Source organism: Thalia democratica, chromosome 2, assembly GCF_965202585.1.
Source record: "Thalia democratica chromosome 2, ktThaDemo2.hap1.1, whole genome shotgun sequence".
NCBI lineage: Eukaryota > Metazoa > Chordata > Thaliacea > Salpida > Salpidae > Thalia > Thalia democratica.
This window is the reverse complement of record NC_139166.1, coordinates 45,041,713-45,066,337: the sequence shown is the minus strand read 5'-3', so window position 1 is coordinate 45,066,337 and position 24,625 is coordinate 45,041,713. Positions and strand designations below refer to the sequence as shown.

The 24,625-nt window shown below is 24.9% G+C and overlaps 1 protein-coding gene and 1 non-coding gene across 2 annotated transcripts; one reads left to right on the top strand and one right to left on the bottom strand.

Moving 5' to 3' along the window:
• The first annotated feature begins 2,931 nt into the window (after positions 1-2,931).
• Positions 2,932-8,798, top strand: LOC145829327 (corepressor of RBPJ and splicing regulator-like). The gene is made up of 5 exons (XM_082937092.1): positions 2,932-3,099; positions 6,827-6,930; positions 7,215-7,446; positions 7,716-7,833; positions 8,085-8,798. The coding sequence occupies exons 1-5, from the start codon at positions 2,960-2,962 to the stop codon at positions 8,472-8,474; spliced, it is 984 nt and encodes a 327-aa protein (XP_082793218.1). The 5' UTR covers positions 2,932-2,959; the 3' UTR covers positions 8,475-8,798.
• On the bottom strand, positions 5,761-5,880 carry LOC145830315 (U6atac minor spliceosomal RNA). Its single transcript, XR_014369652.1, has one exon. It is a non-coding gene; the product is annotated as a U6atac minor spliceosomal RNA (small nuclear RNA).
• Positions 8,799-24,625: the final 15,827 nt, after the last annotated feature.

Below are 24,625 nucleotides of genomic sequence, written 5' to 3'. Positions count from 1 at the left end.
GATTTATAAATTCTCTGCCGATGTTTGTTTTAACTGAAGTACAGAATGGGGGTTTATATCAAATTATATTTCGCTTTCTTTTACTTTTATTGGTCGTTTTGTTTTTTTTCTCCGTTGTTTCAAAATTAAGTTTATCATTGTAACCGCATTTTTTCATTATTAGTTCGTAATCTTGTTGATGTAATTGTAATCTTGTTGTATATATATATATATACATATTTATCTAATTATATAAAAACTATATTTATAATGTTTATTGAACAAAAAAAAAACGCTCAAATATTTGGTCCAAGGATCTGGTGTACAAAAAAACCTTTTGGTTATTGAGTCATACACCAGGATACAGCTTAAAGTCATGTCCAGGACAAATATACAGCTGTTTCATACATGAAATATAAAATTTCATGTACTCCTCAGTAAGCTTCAGTTTATTACATTAGTAAACATAATTTAGATTTTGAAAATTATTATAATAATTGTGACGTAGTAATGACACAGTTTGTTGTACAGTTAGCTGAATTTGAAAATAATAAGCTGTGGTTGTTAATTTATGCATTTTATGAAAGTTAATAAAGGTTATTTAGAAAAATATTTTAAGCTATTAGAAATTTTTTTTTTGTACTGTTGGAAAAATGTTAGAAAATACTCGTGTTTGCTGCATAAATTATATTTTGATTTAATATTTAGTTGTTTTTAATTTTGTTAAAAAAGTATTTTTGATAATGGATACATATGTTTAGTCTTTTTCTTTTCTTGTCTATTTTTTGTTTATAAATCTATCTTATATTACATTTTGTGAGATAACTACCTCAAATTTTCAGGAAATGTTCCTTAATATATTTAAAAAATTCTGTCAGAAAGAATTTTTTTTAAATAAAAATATTATATGAAAAATGAACAAAAAAAAACAGTTTTTTTTTAGTTTTTATGTTATAAAATTTTTATTTTTTTTAAATTCTGTTCCAACAGAAGTTTTCAAATATTGCAAGGAACATTTCCTGAAAATTTGAGGTAGTTATCTCAAAAAACGTAGGAGATAGATTTTTAGTGACTTCTAGTTATTTGCTCTTTAAGTTTGCGCCTTCCATAAGGATCCTATTGTTGCCTCCAACTTTGACCGGCTATATCTCAAAAATTACCTTGATTTTTTAAAATCTGTAAAAAGCATTTTGTAGCTTAGTAAAAACTATATAAAATAAGATCAAAAACTAAAAAAGGGTGTTTACCTCCCCCCCCTATGCCCTTAAATTGTTCAAATATAATATTTTTTCTTTTTGAACAATGAAAAATATAAAGATTATTTATAACATGATTAATTGTAAATTATTTGATAATATTTGAAATAACAATAAGAGACATTATAAATAACAAACAAAAATAATTTTCTACTAAGCCCTGGTATACGGTATAAAAGAAGAGTTGTATAAGAGTTCAAAATTGCTGACCCTTAAAGTTGTAGTAACCTAATGGACATCTCATATCATATGAGTGTTTAACACTTGAAAGGACACTTTTTTTGATATGTGTCATCTACATAAAAATGCAGGTTTACCACACACTCAGGGTATTGTAAAATTTTGAAAAATCTCAGGATATTTTTTATTTATTTTTTAAACCCAAACTGAATAAAAATAGTTTTTTTAATAAAAAACTTAGGATAGTTTTAAGATTACTGGATATCTAAGTTTTTTTTTAGATTTTTAATGACATTTATTTTCAATATATTGTTATTTTATAACCAAATTTGTTGAAGACTTGTTTTTAATTTTTTTTGAAAAGTTACAAAAACTATTTTTAAAGATTTGAAAAAACTCAGGAGGACTCAAGACAATTTAAGGTTTTTAGAGTGGCAAAGTTGGAAATGTTTTTTTTTATAAATTTAGCTAATAAAAATAGTTAGTTAAACTTACAAAACTATCAACCTATAAAGCTATGTGTTTAACTTGGTTGTCACATACTTAAGCTAATTTATTAAAGTTTGAAGTTTTTAAAAAGCTCAGGTTTTTTTTTCAGTTTGTGTGAAAAAACTTAAACCAATTTTCCTTAAGCTGAGGATTTTTTTAGAACTATGTTTTTTCTCTTACTTAGTAAACTATTTTGTTGTTTTAACTTTTTTTTTTGATTATTAAATGAATGTTACAGTTTTTAGCTCAAAAATGTTTATTTTTTCAATTTTGTTATAACTTCCAGCTAGTTTTATGTAACTCAGGTTCTTTTACCTCAATGAGTGGCAACCTTGATTTAATCAATAGTGCTTCTACAATCTATATATTTTTTCAAATAGAAAACTTTTGAAACATTCTTAATGTTTTCTGATTTAACCTTTTGATTTAAAATATTTAAAACTTACATTAAACCAAGGCCTTTTAAAGTAAACTTTAGCTGCAAAGGGAGGCATAACAACTAGATATTTTTGAGTTCATGATGAAGAGCAATAAAAAGTTTTAGGCGTATAAAGGGTGTTTATTGATAAATATCTTTGGAATGGGCCATTTATTTTTTTGTTTCTCAAAGGGGGTTTCTGAAAAAGTTTGGGAAACCCAGTTCTAAATCATGATAAGTTTTTTTATCATGATAAGTTTTTTTGAATAGTTTTTTTATTCACAGTTTTTTTAGAAGTTCAACAGTGTTCTCACTTTCCTGTATTTTCCTATTTTTTTTTCTGAATGTTTTCAATTTTATGAAAAAAACTGGATATCTCTGAATTTCAATATTTTTGGCCTAGTGATGGATTGGAAATTACCAAACTCAAAAATAACAGAAATACATATTTTTGTTACATGCTAGTGCTTGCAAAGACAGTTATTTATAAAAACTTTTTTTTCAGTTTCTAAAATATTGTTAGACTAAGTCTATGAAATTATTTATTTAAAATTTTGTTTATTTAGTTACTTTAAAAATAATTTTAGCAATAATTATAATTACAGATATTTAAAAAAAATTAAATTATACAAGCAAAATGGGGAAGTCCTATGAAAACTATATGTGTAAAAAGGATTTTCATCCTTCATCTAATGACAATATAAAGCGAGTATGGATGAGACAACAAAAATTAGAGTATGAAAAGAAAAAGCAAGAGGAGATGATGGACTTATACAGGTAACTTAATTTATTTCTTCATTTTTTGGAATTGTCCTTAAGTTTGATAAAATAGATTAAAGTTCAAAACAATATATAAAGGTTGCAGTACAAGTATATACAAAGTATAAGCAGGGTTGCCACAAGGTCTGGAAATCAGGAAAAACTAAAAAAATGACAAAAGTCATGTAAATGGGAGTTTTTGAAAAAAAAAGTCAAGATATTTGACAAAATTAAAAAAAAAAAGTCAGATTTAGTCAGTTTAAATTTACGAAATTCCTTATTTTCCAAAGCCTTTAAAGTCAGACTTAAGTTGCAAAATTTTCCTAGAAATTTACAAAATTATTTAATTTCAAATGCCATCATCTAGTATAAATTAATAAAATATTTTTAATTAAACTGCAAAATTTTTGGTAATTACTAAGGATGATGTTGCACCAATATCAAACTGAAAATATATTATACTCAATGTCATTTTTAACCATAATTATAGGCAAAAATCAATGTTTTAAGCCAAATATGTTTATTCTAAAAAGATTCTTAGTTTTAAACAAGTTATATAGATACATAGTAAGAATTAAATTTATTTATGATAAAATAAAATATTAAAAGATTTTATTTTACAATATCATAATAAATATTAATTATTTTTGATATAGTCCTTATATTGTTAAATAAAAGCAATCAACTGCTTAAGTTTTATTAGTTTATGATAAATAAGTTAAATTTTATTTTTATATTTATAAGACGTATATTTTAGCCTAAAAATATGGTTAAAAACAATATTGAGTATAATATATTTTCAGTTTGATATTGATGCGACATCATCTTAGGTAATTACTAAATTTTTCTTTTAACATATTGAACAACTACCCTATTTGAACTAGCAGTTTTTGTAAGCTTTTTAGTATTGATGATCTGTAGTAAGGACTTCCATAGTTAAACTGTAATATATACACAAAAGTTTATCTAGCATGATTTAAGAATCAAAGTGTTTTTTGTTTAAGTAAATAATTGAATACTTTTTTATTAAGCAGTTAGTTTAGTATATTACGTAACAATTTGATGTGTATACTTTACCTTTTTATAATTTTTCAAAGTTTAAATTAGTAAAATAAGTTAAAAGAGAGGTATATGCCATGATTAAGTTTACTTATTTGTATTTTTGCGTAGAACAACATAAGTTTTTTAAATAAATAAGAGTAGATTATAAATTTTATACTAAATGATAAGAGGAAATATTTTATTCAACATATATATAGTTTAAGTTTAATTTTATATTTAAAAGTCATTAGAGTTTCTAACTTTTTTGTACAAAAATAGATTTAACTCTTATACAAAAGGTTAAAGTACAATTTTTTTTAATCAAATACCATTAAAGATCTAGACAGTTTAGTAAAAAGCCTCATATAAAAGTGTAGCTGGAGCAATTTTCTTTGGTCTGTTTTTTTGGCAGTTTACGTATTCTCCTTTATGTTCAACTTCGTTTTAACTCCTATACTAAAAAAAAATCCTTTCATAACCTTAAAAATATATAGTACAATCATTTTTTTTATTCACCTTGTGACCTAAATTCTATTCAAGTACATCTTTTTTCTCTTTAAATTGAATTTTTTAAAATTATAATTTTTATAAGTATTTAATAATTTTTCGATAATATTTTTTTTAACTACAACTTTTAAACTGCTGAAGTTAATAATTTTATTGTGAAGTAATTTTCTTTTAAATTTTAACTCGCTCCTATCATAACTTGTTAAGCTATCTGGATTTAAACCTATCTCAATTCTTTTTTTCAAGATTTAAGATAATTAACAAATAATCAATTGAAACCAAGTTTGAATATAGAGCATAATATCAAATATTTAAAAAATATATACCGCCTAATAACCTTAAAATTATGTTACACAGTTATTTTGAAAAAGTCTTAAAAAACAAAATGCCATTGTTTAATACAAGTACAAATTCACTGTTATATAAACAATAGTTTTAGTTTTAAGACTTCTAATTTTGACTTATATAAGTTTTATTTTTTTTATTGTATTTTAAACTATAATAAATAAATTTAACACTTTTTTTATAATTTTTTTATTTGGAATAAAACAAAATTTCTCAACAACCATTTATAAAATATAGTTTAGCTTTTTGTAATAAATTATTTACATATGAAGGCAAGCTTTTAATTTTTTCTTATTATAATGTTTTTTGTTTGGCAATGCTGTTTTTAAAAAATAAAAGACTATAACTTTTCTTTTTCAAAACTTCATAGTATAAAGTTTATTTTTGTCAAAAGCATAAAGATGTTGTAAATTTCAAGCAATCAATACTACATCAATTATTTCTTCTTTTTAGTTTATTTCTTCTTTTTTCATCTGTGTTTCAAAGAAACTTTGTAATATATTGATCTGGATTTATGAAAAAAAAGGAGTTTTTAACTTTGTGGTTGTTTTTAAAACACTAAAAGATATATAAACTTTTTTGTTTTTATCAATATAAATTTAGAATTTGTATAATTTTTCTCAACATGTAAGTTTTAGTGTTAAATAGTCAAGTGTAATTTTTATTTTTAATATATGTCTTAGTCTGTTACCCCATTTTTTTAAACACTACACACTTTGTTAGTTTATGTATATTTACATATATAGTTTCATAATTAAATCTTGAAAGTTTATTGTAACTGCAAAAAAAAACCATTGGATGTGATGTGCCAACATCCGTATATGTGTTAAATAACCTCAACTAAGAAGTTATTAACTTCCGTCCTTATCAAGGGGATTGCTAACCAGCTCTCCTTTTGTTTAACACACTATTTTATACGCTAAAGCTCGTATATATACGCGTCAGTTAATGCATATGCTAGCGTTTGTTTATGACGTCATAAAATGATAGATGCGTTTTGCAATTACTTTTAATAACTACTTAACCGTTTACATTATTTTGAAATATAATTTTTTGTTTTTACTTTATTTTTTTAGTTCTTCAAAATAAAATAAATTAGTTTTTATTAGTCATTTAGACTTTCCTTGCTTATATATGAAGCTAGAAAATGAAATAAATTAAGAACAGTTGTAACAAGTTATTTGGATTGTATTAAAGTATAAATTGTTTCTATTTGAAAATACTACTGCTTAAGGAATAAAAATACACAACTTCAAACAAATCAAAACTAGCTAAATTTATCCTTACTGCCTCAAGTTAACTTTTAGTAAGTGAACAGTCAAAAAAATGTAATGTCTTGAAGATAACAGAGTTAAATGTACATAGTTTTTGATTTCAAATTTAATATTTTACATTAAAAAAAACATTTTTTAATCTTAAAAAGTAAATCAAGTACAAATATAATAACATTCTATAGTTTTTTTAATGTTTTGACATATTTTCCTGCTTGTCTTGAGAAACATGCAGTAGAAACTAAACATTTACATTGATTATTTATAACTCTCATTGATCACTTAACTAGATTCAAATTTAGTACTTTTATGTGTAGTTTTTACTGAATGTTTTTGACGACAAATAGGGAAATAAATTTAACTTGTTCAAAAACTAAGTAATATTTTTTATTTGTACCTAATGTATTATATTTTAGTTCAAGAAACATAGATTAAAAGAAAGTTGTTGTAGAGTTACATGAAAATAAGTTTGTCTAAATTATAATTTTTTGTGAATAGTATCTCATTATATTTTAATGTAATATTGTAATATAAAAGTAAAGTACAAATTTATAATAAATAAATATGTTTACATTGTACAGAAAAGAACAAGATATGCATGAAACTAGAGTATTGATGGGAGATAGCAAGGCAAAAGTAGGCTTAAGTTTTATGTATGATGCACCTCCAGGACTAGAAAAAAAAAGTAAATTTATATATCGACTTATTTTGATAGACATTACACGTAAGAGTGAAATTATACTTAGTTTATATTATGTATTTAAATGCATACAGAATTTTTAGATTTGATAAAAATATTAACTTTATTTATATTTTTTTTACCTTTGTTTAAACAACTTTTTGTTCATTTTATCTATTAAAATTATTTTTCTATTATAATTATTATAGTAGGTTTTAAATACTACTTAAGTATTAATGTTACAATCAACCTAAAAAATAACAAACTTCTAAACAATCAAATCATGACAGATGCAGAAGAAGCAAAAGATTATAAATTTGAGTGGCAGAGAAACGCGCCTCGTGAAGCTTGGATGAAGAACGATAAGTCGACCTTGCAAGATCAACCGTTCGGTATTGCTGTGAGAAACGTCAAATGTATAAAGTGCGGCCAGTGGGGGCACATTAACACTGACCGAGAGTGTCCGCTTTTCAATAAGACTTCTACTTTTACCCCTGCTGCTAACGTTAAGTCTCACAGTGGGTAAGTATCTGAATTCTTGTCTCTTTTTATTTATGCTCGATAATGTTTCAAGTGTAAAACAGTGACTCAAATTTTTGAATTACATAAACTTAGAATCTAGTTTCAAGTTTTAAATCTTGTTTCTAATTTTTAATGATTAACATAATATGTGACTGTTCTAGTTAACAGTTTTTTAGTCAGGTTATTTTTAGTTAACACGTTTCTAAATAAGTAACCGCTTAGTATGGTAGTTTTTTGTAGTCTGAATTTCTAATGGAAGATATTTACAGATACACTGATGAAGGTGTAGCTTCCTCACTGCAGATAAAATCCCGATTATTCGATCCAGTAGGAGGAAAATCTAAAACTAACAGCAAAAACCATCAACTTATTGAAGAGAATGAACAGGTTAGTGTTTTTAACACTTGGACAGAAATAGCTTCAGAAAAATTAATACGTTATATTGATTTATAATGAAAGTTACTTCAAAGCTAAAATTTGGTATAAAACTTGCTAATTGTAATTTATACAAAATTAGTAGCATACTCTGAAACATATTAAACTTTTTACATATATAGTATTTAAATTACTTTAAAAAAAAGTTTTTGGAGCTTATATTGAACATAACATTGTATTTAGATAATATTTTTTGCAAATAGGACAGTGAAGTTTCATTTTTGCAAGGACTCACTAAAAAGGAGAAGAAGAAGTTGCTGAGGAGGCTGCAGCGAATTGACGGTGAGAAAAGCGGTAAAGTTACTAAAAAGAAGAACAAAAAGTCGAAAAAGAAAAAGAAGAGGCAAGTTTCGAGTTCGTCTTCAGACTCTTCAGATGAAGAAGATCACAAGAAGAGGTCAAAGAAAAATCGCAAGAAAAAAGAAGAGAGCAGCTCGTCGGAAGGTGAAGGGAAATCAGCGAAGAGCAAAAAGAAGAAGAAGGATAAAAGAAGAGAGAAGTCATCTTCTGAGGATGAACGAAGAAAAGATCGCTATACAAATGGCGCTCATTCGAGCAAATCTTATTATGGTGATAACAAAAGACATCGTTAAATCTAAATAAGCTTATTCGCTTTTTAACATTAAAAAAAATGATTTGTTTTTGCTCCTTTTTAGTATTAACAAAAAACAAATATCGGTTTTTTCTAATTTATTTGAAAATTTCGTGTGAACAAGTACTGTTAAATTAGTTATAAATTTAAGTTGGTCAAAAACTAACTTTATTCGTTTTTATGAAAGTTAAAAAGTATTTTTTACAAAACACTTGCTTTAATTTACAATATTTTTAATATCTATTCGTTGTGTATACTTTTTTTTATAAAAAAAAAGTTAATTTCATAAAAAAAACGTTAACGAAAATCTTGAATAAACTTTTAACCTTAACCAATCTAATTTTGCTTTTTAACTATTATGCTTGTTTTTTAAAACGTTAGACTGCTCTAAAAAGTTAATAGACATTTGTGTTACAAGTATTTTGTTTGCAAAATAGAAAAGGGAAGTAGTAAAAGAAAAAGTACAAAATAACTAATTCTTAGGTAAGTGGCATTAATATACATTGTAATAAAAGTATTTAAAGCAGTGTTTACAAAAAGTTTACTTTGTAGTCAACAAATAATTAATTTACTGTGTACCTAAATTGTATGAGCTCTTTTGTGTAACAGAGCTGTTGCTTTACCTAAAGAAATATAAAATAAAGTGTACAAAAGTTTCAGTTTTAGAGTTTAAGCTTTTTAAGACGCTGCTTCAAAAATGGAGCCTTGCTTCGGCTGTACCACCGCAAACTAAAGTAGAATAAATTTATTTTAAAGCTAACATGTAAGCATTAAAATAGCCAAACTGTAACTGACTTTCGTTAATTTTCCTGCTAAATTTGTATTTTATTTGGTATTCGAGTTTTTCATAATGTTTGGAGCTGCAAGCTCAATCTGTGTCAGCTGCATCTTAAACATATATAGACTTTTATTACAAAAAGTTTTTGATTAGCTTAATGCTGGAACTGCATGAACTTTAGCACTATGTGAATTTAAAAGATACATTTCGAACATTATAAATTGAAAAATGAACTGAATATAAACAAGCTACCAAAAGAAGCGATAACATCTAAATTTTTAAGCAATCAAACGCACGGGCCAAGTAGCAGCACCACGAAAATTTATGAAGATAGAAAGTTAGCGGCACGAGCTAGCAGTCGCGCGCGTAGAAATTCATTTAACTAGCAGGCTACGCTAGCGGGTGAAGCTAAAAGCGAGGTAACAGTTTACCAAAAATGAGCAAAGAAGTTAACAAGACTAAGCCCTAAACAATGGTTTTAAGTTAGGGGATTTTTTAATAAGCAGTTTGTTATATCTCCAACAAAACTACCACGCGTTGCCACTGGTTGATCCTATATATCTGACTTATAATCGGATTTAGATGTACAAACCATTAAATTTATTAGGTGTCAAATGTGCACGAAGGAACTTTTGCAGTAACTTAGTTTTTCTTACTATTAGTTTTACCCTTGGTCGGTTTTTTTTTTAGTTTTTTTTTTACTCTCGTGCAAAAGTGTCTTCGTGCATATTTGACCCATAAAACTATTATAAACTTATCTAGTTTAAAAGAAATCATTTTTGCTAGTTTTAGTATAATATATACAGTAGACTGTTGCTTAAGTACGCTTTTCTTTGGACGCACCCCGCCTTAAGTACGCACTTTTCCAGAAAAGCAAAAAATCTAGATTTTTTTATTCAAAAACTTTCAGAATATCTGCAAAAGAAAGGCTAATTTGAATGTGACATAATATAAAATATATAACCATGATTATTTTTTATTAATATTGACAAAATAGCGCTGTCTTTAATAAACAATCTTCATACATCTGTTAAAGAGTTATTTACTTATTTTTATTAAACTTAACAAGCATAAAATTTTAATTGAAAATCGTAACTAGTTTTGTGGTTTTCACCAGACAGTATATTAAAGTTGAAAATACAATAAATTCGTAACTGGTTGACCCATCTCCGGTTAAGGTATTTGATATGATCTCCTGCTCTCACTTCAATCTAGTTGTCCCGGTTCCACCAGTTGGAACAAATGTTTATTTGGTGGCTAGTTGAAAGAAAGAAAAAATACAACTAAATTTTATTTTATACTATGTCGTTAAAAAGTACGCACTACCCGTGCTAAGTACAAATTTTTTGGTCGAGTTCAATTTGCTTACTTAAGCGGCAGTCTACTGTACTTACAAATACAATGAAGCTATAACAGTTGTGGATATGTTTGAAAATAATTATTTGTAATAATATTTTTGGTCAATGATGCTCAATCTTTTCAAAAGCAAAATGTAGTAGATCAGTAAACAGTCAAGATTGTTTTGATTAGAAAATACTATTTTATTAGAAAGCTAGTATTATTACTTTTAAACTATATTTGATAGTTCTCACAAATATTTTTCCCGAAGTCATTACTAAATCGCTACATACCAGGTTAAAACATAATATATGGTTTTACAGTACTTGTTTATGATTTACTGAAACAAAAGTGTTCTAAAATAACGTGAACTAGTTTAAGTATAAATCTGAATAATCAAACATAAATGAAATAATATATTTCAACTGCATTCTGAACATTAAGAAAAAAACTCAATCAAATTTAATTAACCCGATAATAGTAATTTGAAACATGCACGAGCCAGTTTTAAATTGTTAACGATTTTTGTAACCACGCCAACTATAATATATTCACAACACAGAAAAACAATTACATTTCAACGTAACAAATTAGCAACCCAAGTTTAATTCACATTATTAAAGTTTAAGACAGTTGTTTATTTTAGAAAGACTTTTTAATTACAAAATGCTGAATTTAAGCAAAAGTTTTTGGGATTAAGAATTTACGCCTGTTTTAGGTTTCCTCTATTAAATTTAAGTATTTAGTCCTAAGTTATCATTCAAATAAACAAAAAATGTTAAGTTTTAGGAACTTAAAATAGGTACTATTTCAGTTTAGTTTTTTGCTGGAAATATATTAACCTCCTTGTTTTTAAAACATGCATTAGCCCGGGGCATGTTCATATTTCATAATAAACAGTAAAACCTGAAAAAAAGACACAAAAAATAATTGATAAAATTAAAAATTACACTAGCTCGTGCATGTTTTAAATTATTATCAGGCTAATTCAATTTGATTGAGTTTTTTTCTTAGTCTTCAGACTGTATTTAAAATATACTAAATTTCATTTATATTTGATTATTCAGATTTGTATTTTCTTCTTGCTTGATCATGCTTGCATATATAAACCGTTTGTAGATTAATAAAGCAAGTTTTTCGGTTGTGACTGACTGATGAGTCCTAATCAGGACGAAACCGGTCTCAGTCTACCGAAGGCTTATGATCTGGTGATCGAACTTGTATGATCAAACCTTATGTTTACTTGACCTTATCTCACGGCATAATATGAAAGTCCAGACTTCGCCTCTCTAGACTTTCGCCAATATTTTCGTTGATTTTTTTTCTAGATATAAAGCACTTTTGGTTTTTATTAATAATTTTTAGTAATTAAGTTAAACTAACAGTATTCTATCAATTTTTGGCACTGACTACATAAAAATAAGTAAAGCTAACTTTTTTTCAAAATTAATAAAATATGATAAAATAATACAAAAATGTACTAAACGTTAGTAACTATTTTTAAACGTTTATTATTACTAATTAGTTGAAACTAAGAACTTGAATAAGAAACTTTTTGAAAATGAAACTATATTTCAACAAAAGGCATTCTAATATATTCTTCAATTCTGACAAAACTATTTAAAACATACGTTCGCCCTAAACTTGAGTTTAGTACCCAAATTTGGTCACCCCATTTAAAAAAGGATATTAACAAAATTGAATCTGTGCAAAGGAGTTTTACCCGTCATATTTGTAGTCGTTGCAACATATCTTACACGTCATATAATGATAGAATGATTAAATTTGGCTTGAAATCACTGGAATATAGAAGATGGGAATTTGATTTATTAATTCTTTACAAAATTATCAATGGCAAATATAAAAGTTTTTTTAACCAGTTTTTTAATTTTTCCCAAAATAAATATCAACTAAGAGGAAATAATTTGAAAATAAAATGTAAACATGATTTTCAAAACAGTCAGTGGCAAGGCTTATTTTTTCACAGAGCAAAAGCTATGTGGAACAGACTACCTCAGGATATAGTATCTTGTGAGAGGGTAGAACAATTTCGTTTAAAGCTAAAAAGATTTGATTTAAATACGATAAATACCAGTAAAATTCACTAATTTTCCACTGTAACAAAAGAAAAAATATTCGTTTCCCTACGCCTCCCCCCTACAAACTATTAGTTTACTTATATATTTTGTAGTTATGAATTTTGTTTTATAAGCCATGATTTTAGACAAACTTCTTTACTGTGTGTACTAAGTTTTATATAAAATTTGAATTTTTCGAACTGAATTTTCAATTTAGTTCATTTGTTTATCATATTGTGTTTAACTTTGTGTTTTCATTTAAATTATATTTGTATATATATATATATAATTTATCTTAAAGTTTTGAATATAAGTTTATTTTCTTTTTCTCTTTTTGTGTGTCCTGTTTAAGTGGCTCAGGTTTTGATGCCTGAGTCCAACATTGCACAATAAACAATATAATAATAATAATAATAAATCAACTTTATCTAAGAGAGCTAGGATTAACAACTTAACATATAACTTTAGTGAAACTTCTTTAGAAAATCTCTAAAAAAGATTTTTTTTTTGAAATAAAACTAAAGTTGTAAGTTTTATCAGATGTTCTCAGATAAAAAGAGTTACTAATTATAGTTGCTATAATTAAAAAGTATATTTAATTTAACAACATTGATTTTTGATTAAAAAAAGCTTAAGACAAAGGATAAAATAAATTTAATTTAATCACGTTTGAGTTAATTTTTCTATTACTCCAGTTTTTACTTTTGCCATATTTAGTTATTTTGCAAATTATGTATTGGGAATAATGTTGAATACGCGCCATTTGAGACAAACTAGTTCGTGTAAAATAAAATTGTGTTTTACTTACTGATACTAACTGTTTTGTATTTTTCATTAATAGAAAAAACAAAATATTTGGATTATTTATAGCCAAGAGAGCTACGTTCAACAGCTTTGGATGTAATTTAAGAAAAACTTCTTCATAAATCGAGTTTAGTCTTCAAGTAGGCTTTCCTTTTGAATTATAAAATAATTAAAAATTATATTTTAAGTCTACTTAAGTAAAAAATTTCAGGTGAACAACATTACTATTTTTAAATTTTTTATTTCATTAGTATATTTAGTTTGACAGGAATAATTTATTTTTAGTACTTTTCGTTATTTATTTTAAAAAACATACTAAGGACAAAGGTAAAGAAATAGTTTTTTAAATGGAATCTGGTTCTATTTCTATTAGCTGAAAATTTTTCCTTGGTAATTAAAGTATTGTTTGGGGAAAATTGTAGAATATGCGTAGTTTTTAGATCACTTATCCCGAATATAAAATAACTGAATGTTATTAGCTAATTGAAAACTTTAATCAGGAACATTTTGATGATGAAGCCAAGTTATAGCAAAAGTTATAGCAAAATTTTTAAATCAGTTACAACTAATAAAGCTAAGAGTAACAGCTTAAGATGTAAATTTAGAAAAATTTCTTTACGAATTAAGATTAGTTTAAGTCTATAATTAAGATTAAAGTTTTAACTAAAAACAGCTTTGTGAATGTGTAAGTTTTTTAATATATTTTCAAGTGAATAGTTTAGTGAAACAGGTATTACTGTTTTGAGTCACTATATGTATTTATTTTAACGAAAGTGATTTTTTACTTTAATTGATTTCAACAATATCGTCCTTTTATTTATAAAAATTTAATAAAAAGTTAAATGACATCTAAAAAATTTTATTTCGCCTTTGTTTATAAAGACTAATTTTACCATTTTATTTCAATTTTATTTCAAATAATTTTTCATGGTATTTTTTATTGATTGAAAAATAAATAAACATTTAAATAAATAAGAAATAAGTTAAATGTTAAGTTTGAAAATTTGAAAGAAGAAAGATTACTTTGAAATTTATCTGTGGAATAAAATGTTTAATATCGCCTGTTTAAGATCTTTTGGTTCGTTTATAAAATAAATAAATGTTGTTAAGTAAAAATATTTGTATTTATTTTTTCGTTAATTAAAACTAATTACAAACTTAGACCAGAAGTAATCTAAAAACAAAAATGTATTGTATCAGTAGACATTCTAATAAATCAGTCGTAAATAAGTCAGTAGCTAAGAGCGCTTAGAGTAACAGCTTAAGAATTAAAAAAATCAGTATAAATTTAATTTTATTTAAGTTGTTTTTTTGAACTGAAAATAGTTTTAAGAGCTACTTTTGATATTTTTAGGGAACAGTATTAATATTTTTAGTTGCTATGTTTCATTTGTATAATGTATGTTATACAATATTTTATTAATTTTTTTATTACTTTCAAACTAATTTGAAAATAAAGTTAAGCTAATTTAGATAATTTAAAGGACATCATTCAAGTTATAGCTAACTTTGTTTTCTCTGATGGTTTTGAACTTATTTTCTTTAATTTTATTTTTACTTAAATTGAGATTTATTTGTGTCTACATCCCTCCAAATTCTTATAAACCTTCAATAATTGTTTTAAACATGATCGGCATAATCAGACACTTTATTCCAAAAAAAAATTCCTTCTACATTCTTAATGCTTTCAATTTGCCAAAGTAACTGGAATATCGCAGCACAACCTACAATGATTGTCAAATCACCACTTATTGAGTCATCTACACATATAAACGGTAGTATTCTTGATTTACTACTGTTTAGAATTTTAGATAGAGTCAAGTTTCATTCAGTGATTTATTTTCGACTAATATTAATGACCATATCGTTTTTTCGTTTGGCATTAATGTTGATAAAAGTACAAAATCAACTTCTGAATCACTCAACCATAATTTTGCAGAGCAAATTTTGAGAATGTTATTAAATTTTCATCACGAATAAATTGGAAAATGCTCTATAACAACTCAAAAGAATTAAAAGAGTTTTATGATAAATTTATGAATACTATAAATCTTTCAATCAAACAATTTGTGCATTTAATTTAAAAAGACAGAAAAACTAAAATATATCCTTTAATTATAAAAAAGCCGTTAAGAAAAAAACTAAGACTCTGTAAACAATATAAATCGGATAAGCAGATTATAAAAATATACAAAAATGTATCAAATAGATATCAAAAAGCAGTTCAAATGTTCAGCATATAACATGAAAAAAGTTTTTGTCAAAACACAAGTGCAAAAAAATAATGCTTTGATAAAAACAATTTTCCAATAATATCTGAATTTGATAAAGCCTCTTTTTTGAACAAATCTCTTAAAAAATATTTAATAAAGATTATGTCAACAAAAAATTGATTTGAAACTATTAATACAGACCGTCTAGAAATGCAAAAGTTCTTTATATGCAATGATTAAATAATTAGAACAACTGAAAATGTTCCTTATTATTTTATTAAACTTACAATTTATATCCTAATTATTCCAATTTTACTATTTTTAATTATTCTCTAGCTATATCTTTTACTCAAAACCAATGTTATACCAGTACACAAAAAAGGTAGCAAATACAACCCTTCAAATTGTAGACCAATTTCTTTGACAAATGAATTTTTTAGAATTTTTGAATATAAATATTTTTTTATACACATACTTTATAATATTTTTTTAAATAAGCTTATTTAACCTGACCAATTTGGTTTTCTCCCTAACCTAATATTCTGTTTTCAATTATTGGATTGCTTAAACTTGTGGTTGGTAACTATTTTGAGCAATAAGTCAAATATAGAACTTATACAGACAAATCTTTCGGATTTGTTTCTCATTACAAATCAATTGTCCAAATACAAAACAAATAGTCTAGTTAGATGGTTCAAAGAGTTTATTTTCCATGATAGAACCCAAAAAGTATAATTGATAACACATTTTCAGAATATTTAACTATTTTTAGTAGAGTACCTCAAAGAGAGGTTTATGGCCCACTTTTATCTATTATTTATATAAATGATATAGCTTCAGAAAACGATGTCAGCAGCAACATTAATCTTTTCGCAGACGACACAAAACTTAAGCCATTCTTACACAACTTTACAAAAATTTTCAGATAAAATGTATTATTGCCAAAAAAAGAAAGGAAAGTTAACCTAGTAAACGCTATCTTCTAAAGGTTTTATTAATACTTCTACCTCTACTTTTATTTTTAAACACACAATTAAAAAAACAAAATAAAGTTTTAATTATTAGTTTTAAAGCTTTACAACTTAAAGTACACTTTTACGCTTTTTTTATCAATACTGACAATATAAAACATAAGTGTTTTTGAAAAATACTAATCTTGTAATAATAGTTTTTTTTTTACTAACTAATTATACTAAAATACTTTTGTTTGCCTTAAAATTTAAAGCAAAAAACAGTTAAAATGTTCAGCATATAACATGAAAAAAGTTTTGTCAAAACACAGGTGCAAAAAAAAATACTGCTTTGATAAAAACAATCTTCCAATAGTATCTGAACTTGATAAAGCCTCTTTTTTTGAATAAATCTCTTAAAAAATATTTAATAAACATTATGTTAACAAAAACTTGATTTCAAACTGTTAATAAAAACTGTCTGTAATATTTTATTGTAGTAAAGCCTTAGTTTTTTCAATAATACCTTCAAAAAATTTATGTCTTCTAGCAACATGTATGTAGCAAAATGTATGTCTTGAAAGTACAAATTATTAATCCATAAGTTAAAAAAGTGTATCAATTACAGTGCTCAATACTAAGTAGCCTATATATTAAAATTTTGTTCAACGAGTGTTACTTTAGCTTACACTGTTTCTCCTATAAGGATCTTAAGAGCTTTTTAGTATCATTTATTAATATATAAAATGCTATTTTCATAGTATAGGAGGTACTTTTAGTTCTAACAATTTTAGTTTAATAAGAGGTGTTTTTTAGATAACCGTGGTATACATTCTATCTACAATTCAGAAAAATTCTATTTTTGGTTGAACCATATTTTAAAACAATGATTTTTTGTATTTTTTTTCGCTTTTGATAATAACATTTAGAATTTAAAACAAAGTATGTAAGTTTTTCAGTAATTTAAACACCAATATTTACAAATGTAATAATTACAACATTGAATTTTTGAGCATTAAGAAATCTGTTAAAATTAATAAAGAAAGTAAACGGTTTTTTTGTTTAGCGTCGATTTGTAAATTACAACTTTTTAGTTTTATAATACGATAAAATAACTACTTTCTAACAATATTAAAAAAGAAAGTGTTTTTCCTAGTCTCTGACAATAAATTCTATCGCTAAAAGTGTTTATAAGCGGTTAAAGTATTTATTTCGGTTGCAAAATTGTCTATGAAGATTTTAAGAAGTTTTTATAATAAAATTACAATGATAATTGAAAGCAAACAGTTTAAGCTCTCATTTCTATCAACAAAAATAGTTGTTTATAAGTAATGTAGCCGTTGAATCTTTATAAAAACTTTTTTATAATAACCAGAAACTTCATGTAAGAATGGAAAAACACTAGAAACACTGTGAATGCTTTAATAAGCTTTATTGCTTAAAGTTAATCTATCTTGATAACTGTTTTTATTGGTTGAGTAATTAATAAATAGTTTACTTTTATTCTTTTGATTTATTGTCCGTTATAATGTAATAACTATTAATACTATTCCAACCGTGCCTTTTTCTTATTTTTCTGGTTAAGAACTTATTTTTCTGTTTTTTTTTTTTTTGATGACAATCACGAAATTTTTAAAAATAACTATAATAAACATGACTTACGTTTGTCAAAAACTGCTATAACTGTTTCAATGCAGGATAACTATATCAGTCTTTAACTGTATAAATTTGTTTTGTGTTGCGCTGTTCTGGAAGCTTTTACTTTCAATATATTTTACAATAGACTAAATTGTTAGAAAACTTCTGCATAGAAAAACTTCGAATAAGTATAAAATAACGATTTAAAAGGAGGTATAAACACACACAGATAAGAGAGATAGTATATAAATTGTAACAATATTGTATTAAATTTTTACTTTTTTATTTGTTTATCTTTTCTTTAACTTTTTTATACAAAGTTTTGGTTTTTCAGCTTAATGCTAACTTACTAACAGTATAGATATAGATTTTTATATCTATTAGAGATGTAATGACAAGATTTTTATACTGAATATAATGTTTAAATCAGTCCAGGACCCACTCAACTTTTTGTATTTAATTTTTCTACCGCATCAATAATTAAAAATTTGTAGATTTTTCAAAACTATCATTTGATTTTTTTAATTAAGATGTAATAAGTAACGATTGTCCTTTTAAATACAAAAAAATGCAGTTAAACAAAAAAGTTCTACACATAAACTTAATCTACATAGTTTAAATTTACTTTCCTATTGTTTTTTGTTGATTTGAAAATTCAGTTACTAATGATAGTTTTGTTGATTTTAATTTAACAAATTTATAAACTGACTTTTGTTTACTTACCAATTTCGAATAAGTGAAAGCAAACGTTAAAATTTTAAATATAATTACGGAACTTACTAAAATGCGACTTGAACTTTAAGCTAAAACGTATTAAAATATTTAAGATTTTAAAATGGGTAGGAATCTAATATGCACGAAGACACTTTTACACGGGTGGAAAAAAATATTATATTTATTTTTTTTTTTTTATTTTTTTTTTACTTTTTTACTATCACTATTACCCCTAACCCTTATATTTCATTATACTTTCATTATTTAACAAAGTCATATTTTTTTGAGAATTTTGATTTAATCTCTTGTTGTTAAAAAAATTTCTAATATACTGAGGTATTATAAATGTTTATTAGTTAGTCAAACAACATAACTTTACAAAGTCTAAAGATATAGAGAGGTGAGTTAGCATTAAAAAATATATTTTAAATTGAAAACATACAAAAAACCTAATTTTTGCAATATTAAAATAAAATTAAAATTTTATTTTTAGAATTTTTTAGAATTCTAAAATGCGTAACTAAACGAGAGTCCGTAACGTCATGAGTGCGTAAAGATGCGAGAGGTTACTGTATATGTATCTTATTCATATACTAAACAGCTGTTATAGTAGTTGCTTCTAATAGTCTGCTGCAATGTCTATTATTAATTTGTAAATAATTATTAAATTTCGTATAAGTCTTCTCTAACGGTCGTCTAAACTCTAAAACTAGTTATTTTGATATAGTGTAAATATATAAAGTTTTGCAAAAAAAAAGAGTTTATACAAATGTATTTTTTAAGCATAAAAGAGTTTGAAGACTAATTCTTGATGTAATATTCAGTTATTTTTTAGTTAATTGTCAAAAAGTGGATATACCGTTCAATTAAACATAAAACTACATTTTTATTTTAATATTTAGTAAGTTTCAACAGTCATTTTATTTAATAGTTTTAAGGAATTTTTTCATAACATATCTAACATTCAAAAAGACTTTTTTCAAGAAATGTATAAATTAAGAGTATTTTCAAATCTTTTCTAAAAGCTTTGATTCAAGCAATTAGATTATGTTTCTTTAAACTAGTTTAATTAATATTATATATTTTTTAAGTTTTAATGTATGTTCAACCATTTGAAACATTTACATAATGAAAATTTAGAAACTCAGTGTTTTAATGTTTGAAAATTTAAAAGTTTGTACTTGTCTAGAAGTTATCAACAAATTTAGCTACTTTTAAAATGTGAATAAACAAGTAAACGTGAGCAAACAACATCACTTCAAAGAATTTGGAATAATTTTCCATAATGTTTTTAGTGTTTGTCTACTCGTAAAAAAAAACAAAAATCATGCGCTTGCCACACGTGCAATGTGTTTAGCATACTTTTTAATACATGCCTGTATTACGTAACAGACATCAAGTAGTTAATCAATATGATATTAGTTAGAAATAAATATTTGTTCTTGGTGAGCTAAGATAAAATGTTGCAAAATACTACTTTAGAGAAATTTCAAATGAAATTACAAAAAATACATAAATGTCGAATAAAACAAAGGTCGTTACTATAAGTATATTACACTTTGATATTTTGCCACTTTTTTAAAAACTTTGTGCTTTTTATATAAAATAAATTTACTTAAATAATATTCAAACTAATTCGATACATATGTACTTCAGTTTATTTTTCTAAAATACAATTTTTCAATAAAAATAAAATTAGGTAACTATTTCAAATATTTTATTGAAAAGGTATAAAACGTTGTTACTTAAAAATAAAAGATCAATATTAAAGGTTTCTACCGGAAAGCAACTTTTTAAAGAAATAAAAGTAGTCTAAGTTTAATTATTTAGCTAAACAATTACCACTTTTTTAATCTAAACACTTCACTTTTGTAAAATCAGAAAAATTATAGTCAATTTACGAATGAATGATATTAAAAGTTATACAACTACCCAAAAAAAGTCAAAAAAAATTCAAAATATGTTCTCATATTTACAGAGGATAATATCATACGAGGTCTTCAAAATCAAATTTTTTCCTACCTAAATTCATTAGCAAAATAGGTCATAAATCGCTATCCTTCAAAGGAAGTAAGCTATGGATTAAGCTACCATTATTTTTAAAAAATTTAAGTCATTTTTGAAAGTTCCAGGATTAACTTAAAAGTTATCTATTACAAAATTATTATTAAGGTCATTAGTGATCATTCCTACCCGTCTATTTATTTTGTTTAAGGAGTTAATAGTATTTGCCATTTAATACCCATTTAATAACCCAATTTTTATTTTTTTTTTTTTTAAAGTTAACTTGTTTGGCTACAATAACAGTGGTTTAGTCTAGATTGGAGTATTTTCTATCTGGTTATTCTTTAGATTATTTTTTAATAATCTTAGAATACTTACACACTTTTTGTTTTATTTTTAGTATGCCAATCTAAAAAAAATGTTATAGATGTAAATACTTTATAAGAAGTTTAAGTATTTAAGTAGTAAACTGAGATAACTGTTTCAAGCAAACTTATCTTAAAAAATCTCTTTTTCTGAGGAAATCAAAGAAAATAAAAATTCCTTTTTTATGTTTACAAATATTGTTTGCCTTCTATTATTACAATTAAAGACTTAGACCAGTATTCAAAATATAAGAGTGTATTTTGAAATAGATGGAAATCTGTTGTTAAAAATATTATTATTGTTTTTTTTTTTTTTGTTATTAAAATCATAAATTTTACAGTACTTATCTTTATATTTTCATTTATAAAAGTTAAGTTCAGTTATGGTAGAATTCACTTCTTTAAAATTGTTAAAAAGTTATACTATAGTTTATTTACCTATTCAAATGTAAGATTATTTTTACCGTTCAAGTAAAATTACTAGATAAAATAAAAATTACACTTTTAGTACAAAATACTGATAAAATTTAACGTAAAAACGTTTCAGTGTATTATATTTTTACTTTCTTTGAAGAGGTCGTAACCTATTATTCAAGTATTCAGTATTCACATGTTTGCTATTAGTATTGTTTATCTCCTTTTATACGTTAACTTAGAGTTAAATTTAATTTTTTAGTTCTTATTTTACTAAACAAGTTTTTAAGTACATTTTTAAACGCAAAATTCAGTTAATTTTCGTTTAGTTTTATTTTATTTCATTTTGTTTAATTGACTGTTTTATTACTAAATATTCAAATATTTAAATGATAAAAAAATTATGTGTAATAGCTCGTAAGAAACTTAAAAGCATGTGGTGTACGACTCGATAACCAAAAGGCTCCTTTGTGCACCTGGTCCTTAGACCAAACTTTTTGAGCGCCTATTTTTTATCGTTCAATATATGATAAATTAGAATGTTCAAATTTAGCCAATGAAAAAATTTTCAACGTGAACTAGTTATATAACATAACATAATTTAAGATAATCTGGGAAAATAAAATTGTTTCTTTTTCATCTTTGTTCAAAAAGTATCTTTTTAAAGGTAAAAATTAAAGATTGCTTCAACTTATATGTCAGCCTTCAGTTTTCGACTATTGATTCACCAAACTATTTTTGTTTAAACATATTTTAAAAGCAGAAAATTTTTAAGTATCTTCAACTATAGCAAACTAGTTGAGCTCAAAAGACAATATTTAGTTTTACAACACAAAGGGCTGACCCAATAACTAGATGGAAATTTGGTGACTAGGAAAAAAAGTGCTGAAATATAATTTAATAGCAGTATATTTATTGTTTTAAGAGCCTTTTTTTTCGTATAATCTTTGGTGTCAAAGACAGAATTGATTATATACTTTTTGAATTGTACTAAGTAAAGTAAAGTTTATAGAACGAAAAAAAAAGCGCTCAAATATTTGGTCCATGGACCTGTTGAACGAAAAAACCTTTCGGTTATCGAGTCCTACACCAGGATACAGTTTAAAGTCATTTCCAGGACAAACTTAAATAAAAATAAGAAGGTCTTTTATTCAACACAATATACTTCAGCACATTTTCATCAGTGTGATAAATTTTTAATTAAATAAAGAAAATTTTAAATTTATATAGTCTTATAATTACCTCAAAAGTTAGTTAACCAAGCAAAATTTATTGTTTTATCATTAGTGACAGTCAAAAATTTAGTTCTATATTGTTCGAGAAATTAAATTCCCTCCATAGTGCTATCATGTTAACAAAAGAAACAGAATTTAATAATCAAATATTGTTCTTGGATGTTTCGATCAAAAGAAAAGATAACAAATTTAACACGTCGGAATTCAGTAAACCTTCGTTCACGGATCAATATCTAAATTTATAATAATATAATAAATAACAATCTTACTGTAGCAAGAGAAAAAAAAAGTTTTAATAAAAACCTTATTTCACAGAGCTAAGAAAATATGTTGTCCAGAAGTTTTTGAGATTGAATTAAATGTGATAAAAGAAATGCTAATAAAGAACGGATATCACAATTCTTTGATTGGTAGAGTTATTAAAACTGAAATCAAAAGAATAAATTACATAAAACCTTATGTTCCTGAGAAATGTCAAGTTATTTTGATCTTATGCAGGTGAAAAACCGACTCAGATTGAAAGAAGCATTAAAAAGTTAACAGAAAAAGTATATCGTGCTGCTAAACCTAGAGTTACTTTTACATCAAATCCAGTTTTGAGTCCTAAAGGTAAAGACCACATATCTAACAAACATCAAAGTTGCATGGTTACACGTTTGAATGCTGTTGTTCAGACAGTTATATTGGTCAAACCTCTAGGTCTTTTAAATCAGGATTAAAGAGCACATTCCAAAGTGTGTAAGAAAATATATTAAAAATCTGCTAAAGACAATTGGTATAGCAACTTAAAATGAATTAACTAGATCTTCAACATCAGAACTTTTGTTTTAAAATCCAATTCGTAGAAAATTTTGTGATGAAACGAAATTTAAAATATTAAAGGTTGTCACAATATTTTAACCTGGTAAAAATTGAAGCCATACACATTTATTTAAATAAACCAAAGTTATGTAAGCAGAGAGATTTGTTTATGCATTATCCTTCTTTAGTTATTTAGTGCTCTCACGTTATACTTAATTATATTTATTTAGAATTTCAATTACTTTTTTGTTTTGTTTTTTGCTTGATAAGGCTATATAAGTTTAAAACTTTTTTTATACTGTTACAATTGTATCACACTAATGAAAATTTATTGAAATATATTTTTATTGAACAAAAGACCTTTTTGTTTTAGATTATATACTTTTTTACTTTCTTATTTAACATACTTAAGCCTAGCAATATAAATAGGAGCTTTATAATCCTGAATAAACCCTTAAATTGCGCTGCAAGCTCTGTTAAATTTTACAAAACATACAAATTTCAAAATACTTTGTGTTTTCGAAGATTTTACTTCATATTTCAAACTTAGAATATCAAGTAAAAGAATAGCCATATACAAGTGTTCAGGTTTTTTATCGAGTTGTTACAGACCTTTGTTAAAAATTATTGAGCATTTCGGATAACTTTCCAACTAAAAAATAAAAATCATTAGCCGATCCTAACTTTTCTTATTGACAAGAACTTTAATGAAACCAGCAAAGTTTTGAAAAAAGAAACTACAAAATAAATTTTCAACTAAGTGTAACTTTTATTCAACAAAAACTTTAAACGCCGCATTTCCGCAAACTGTGAATAAATG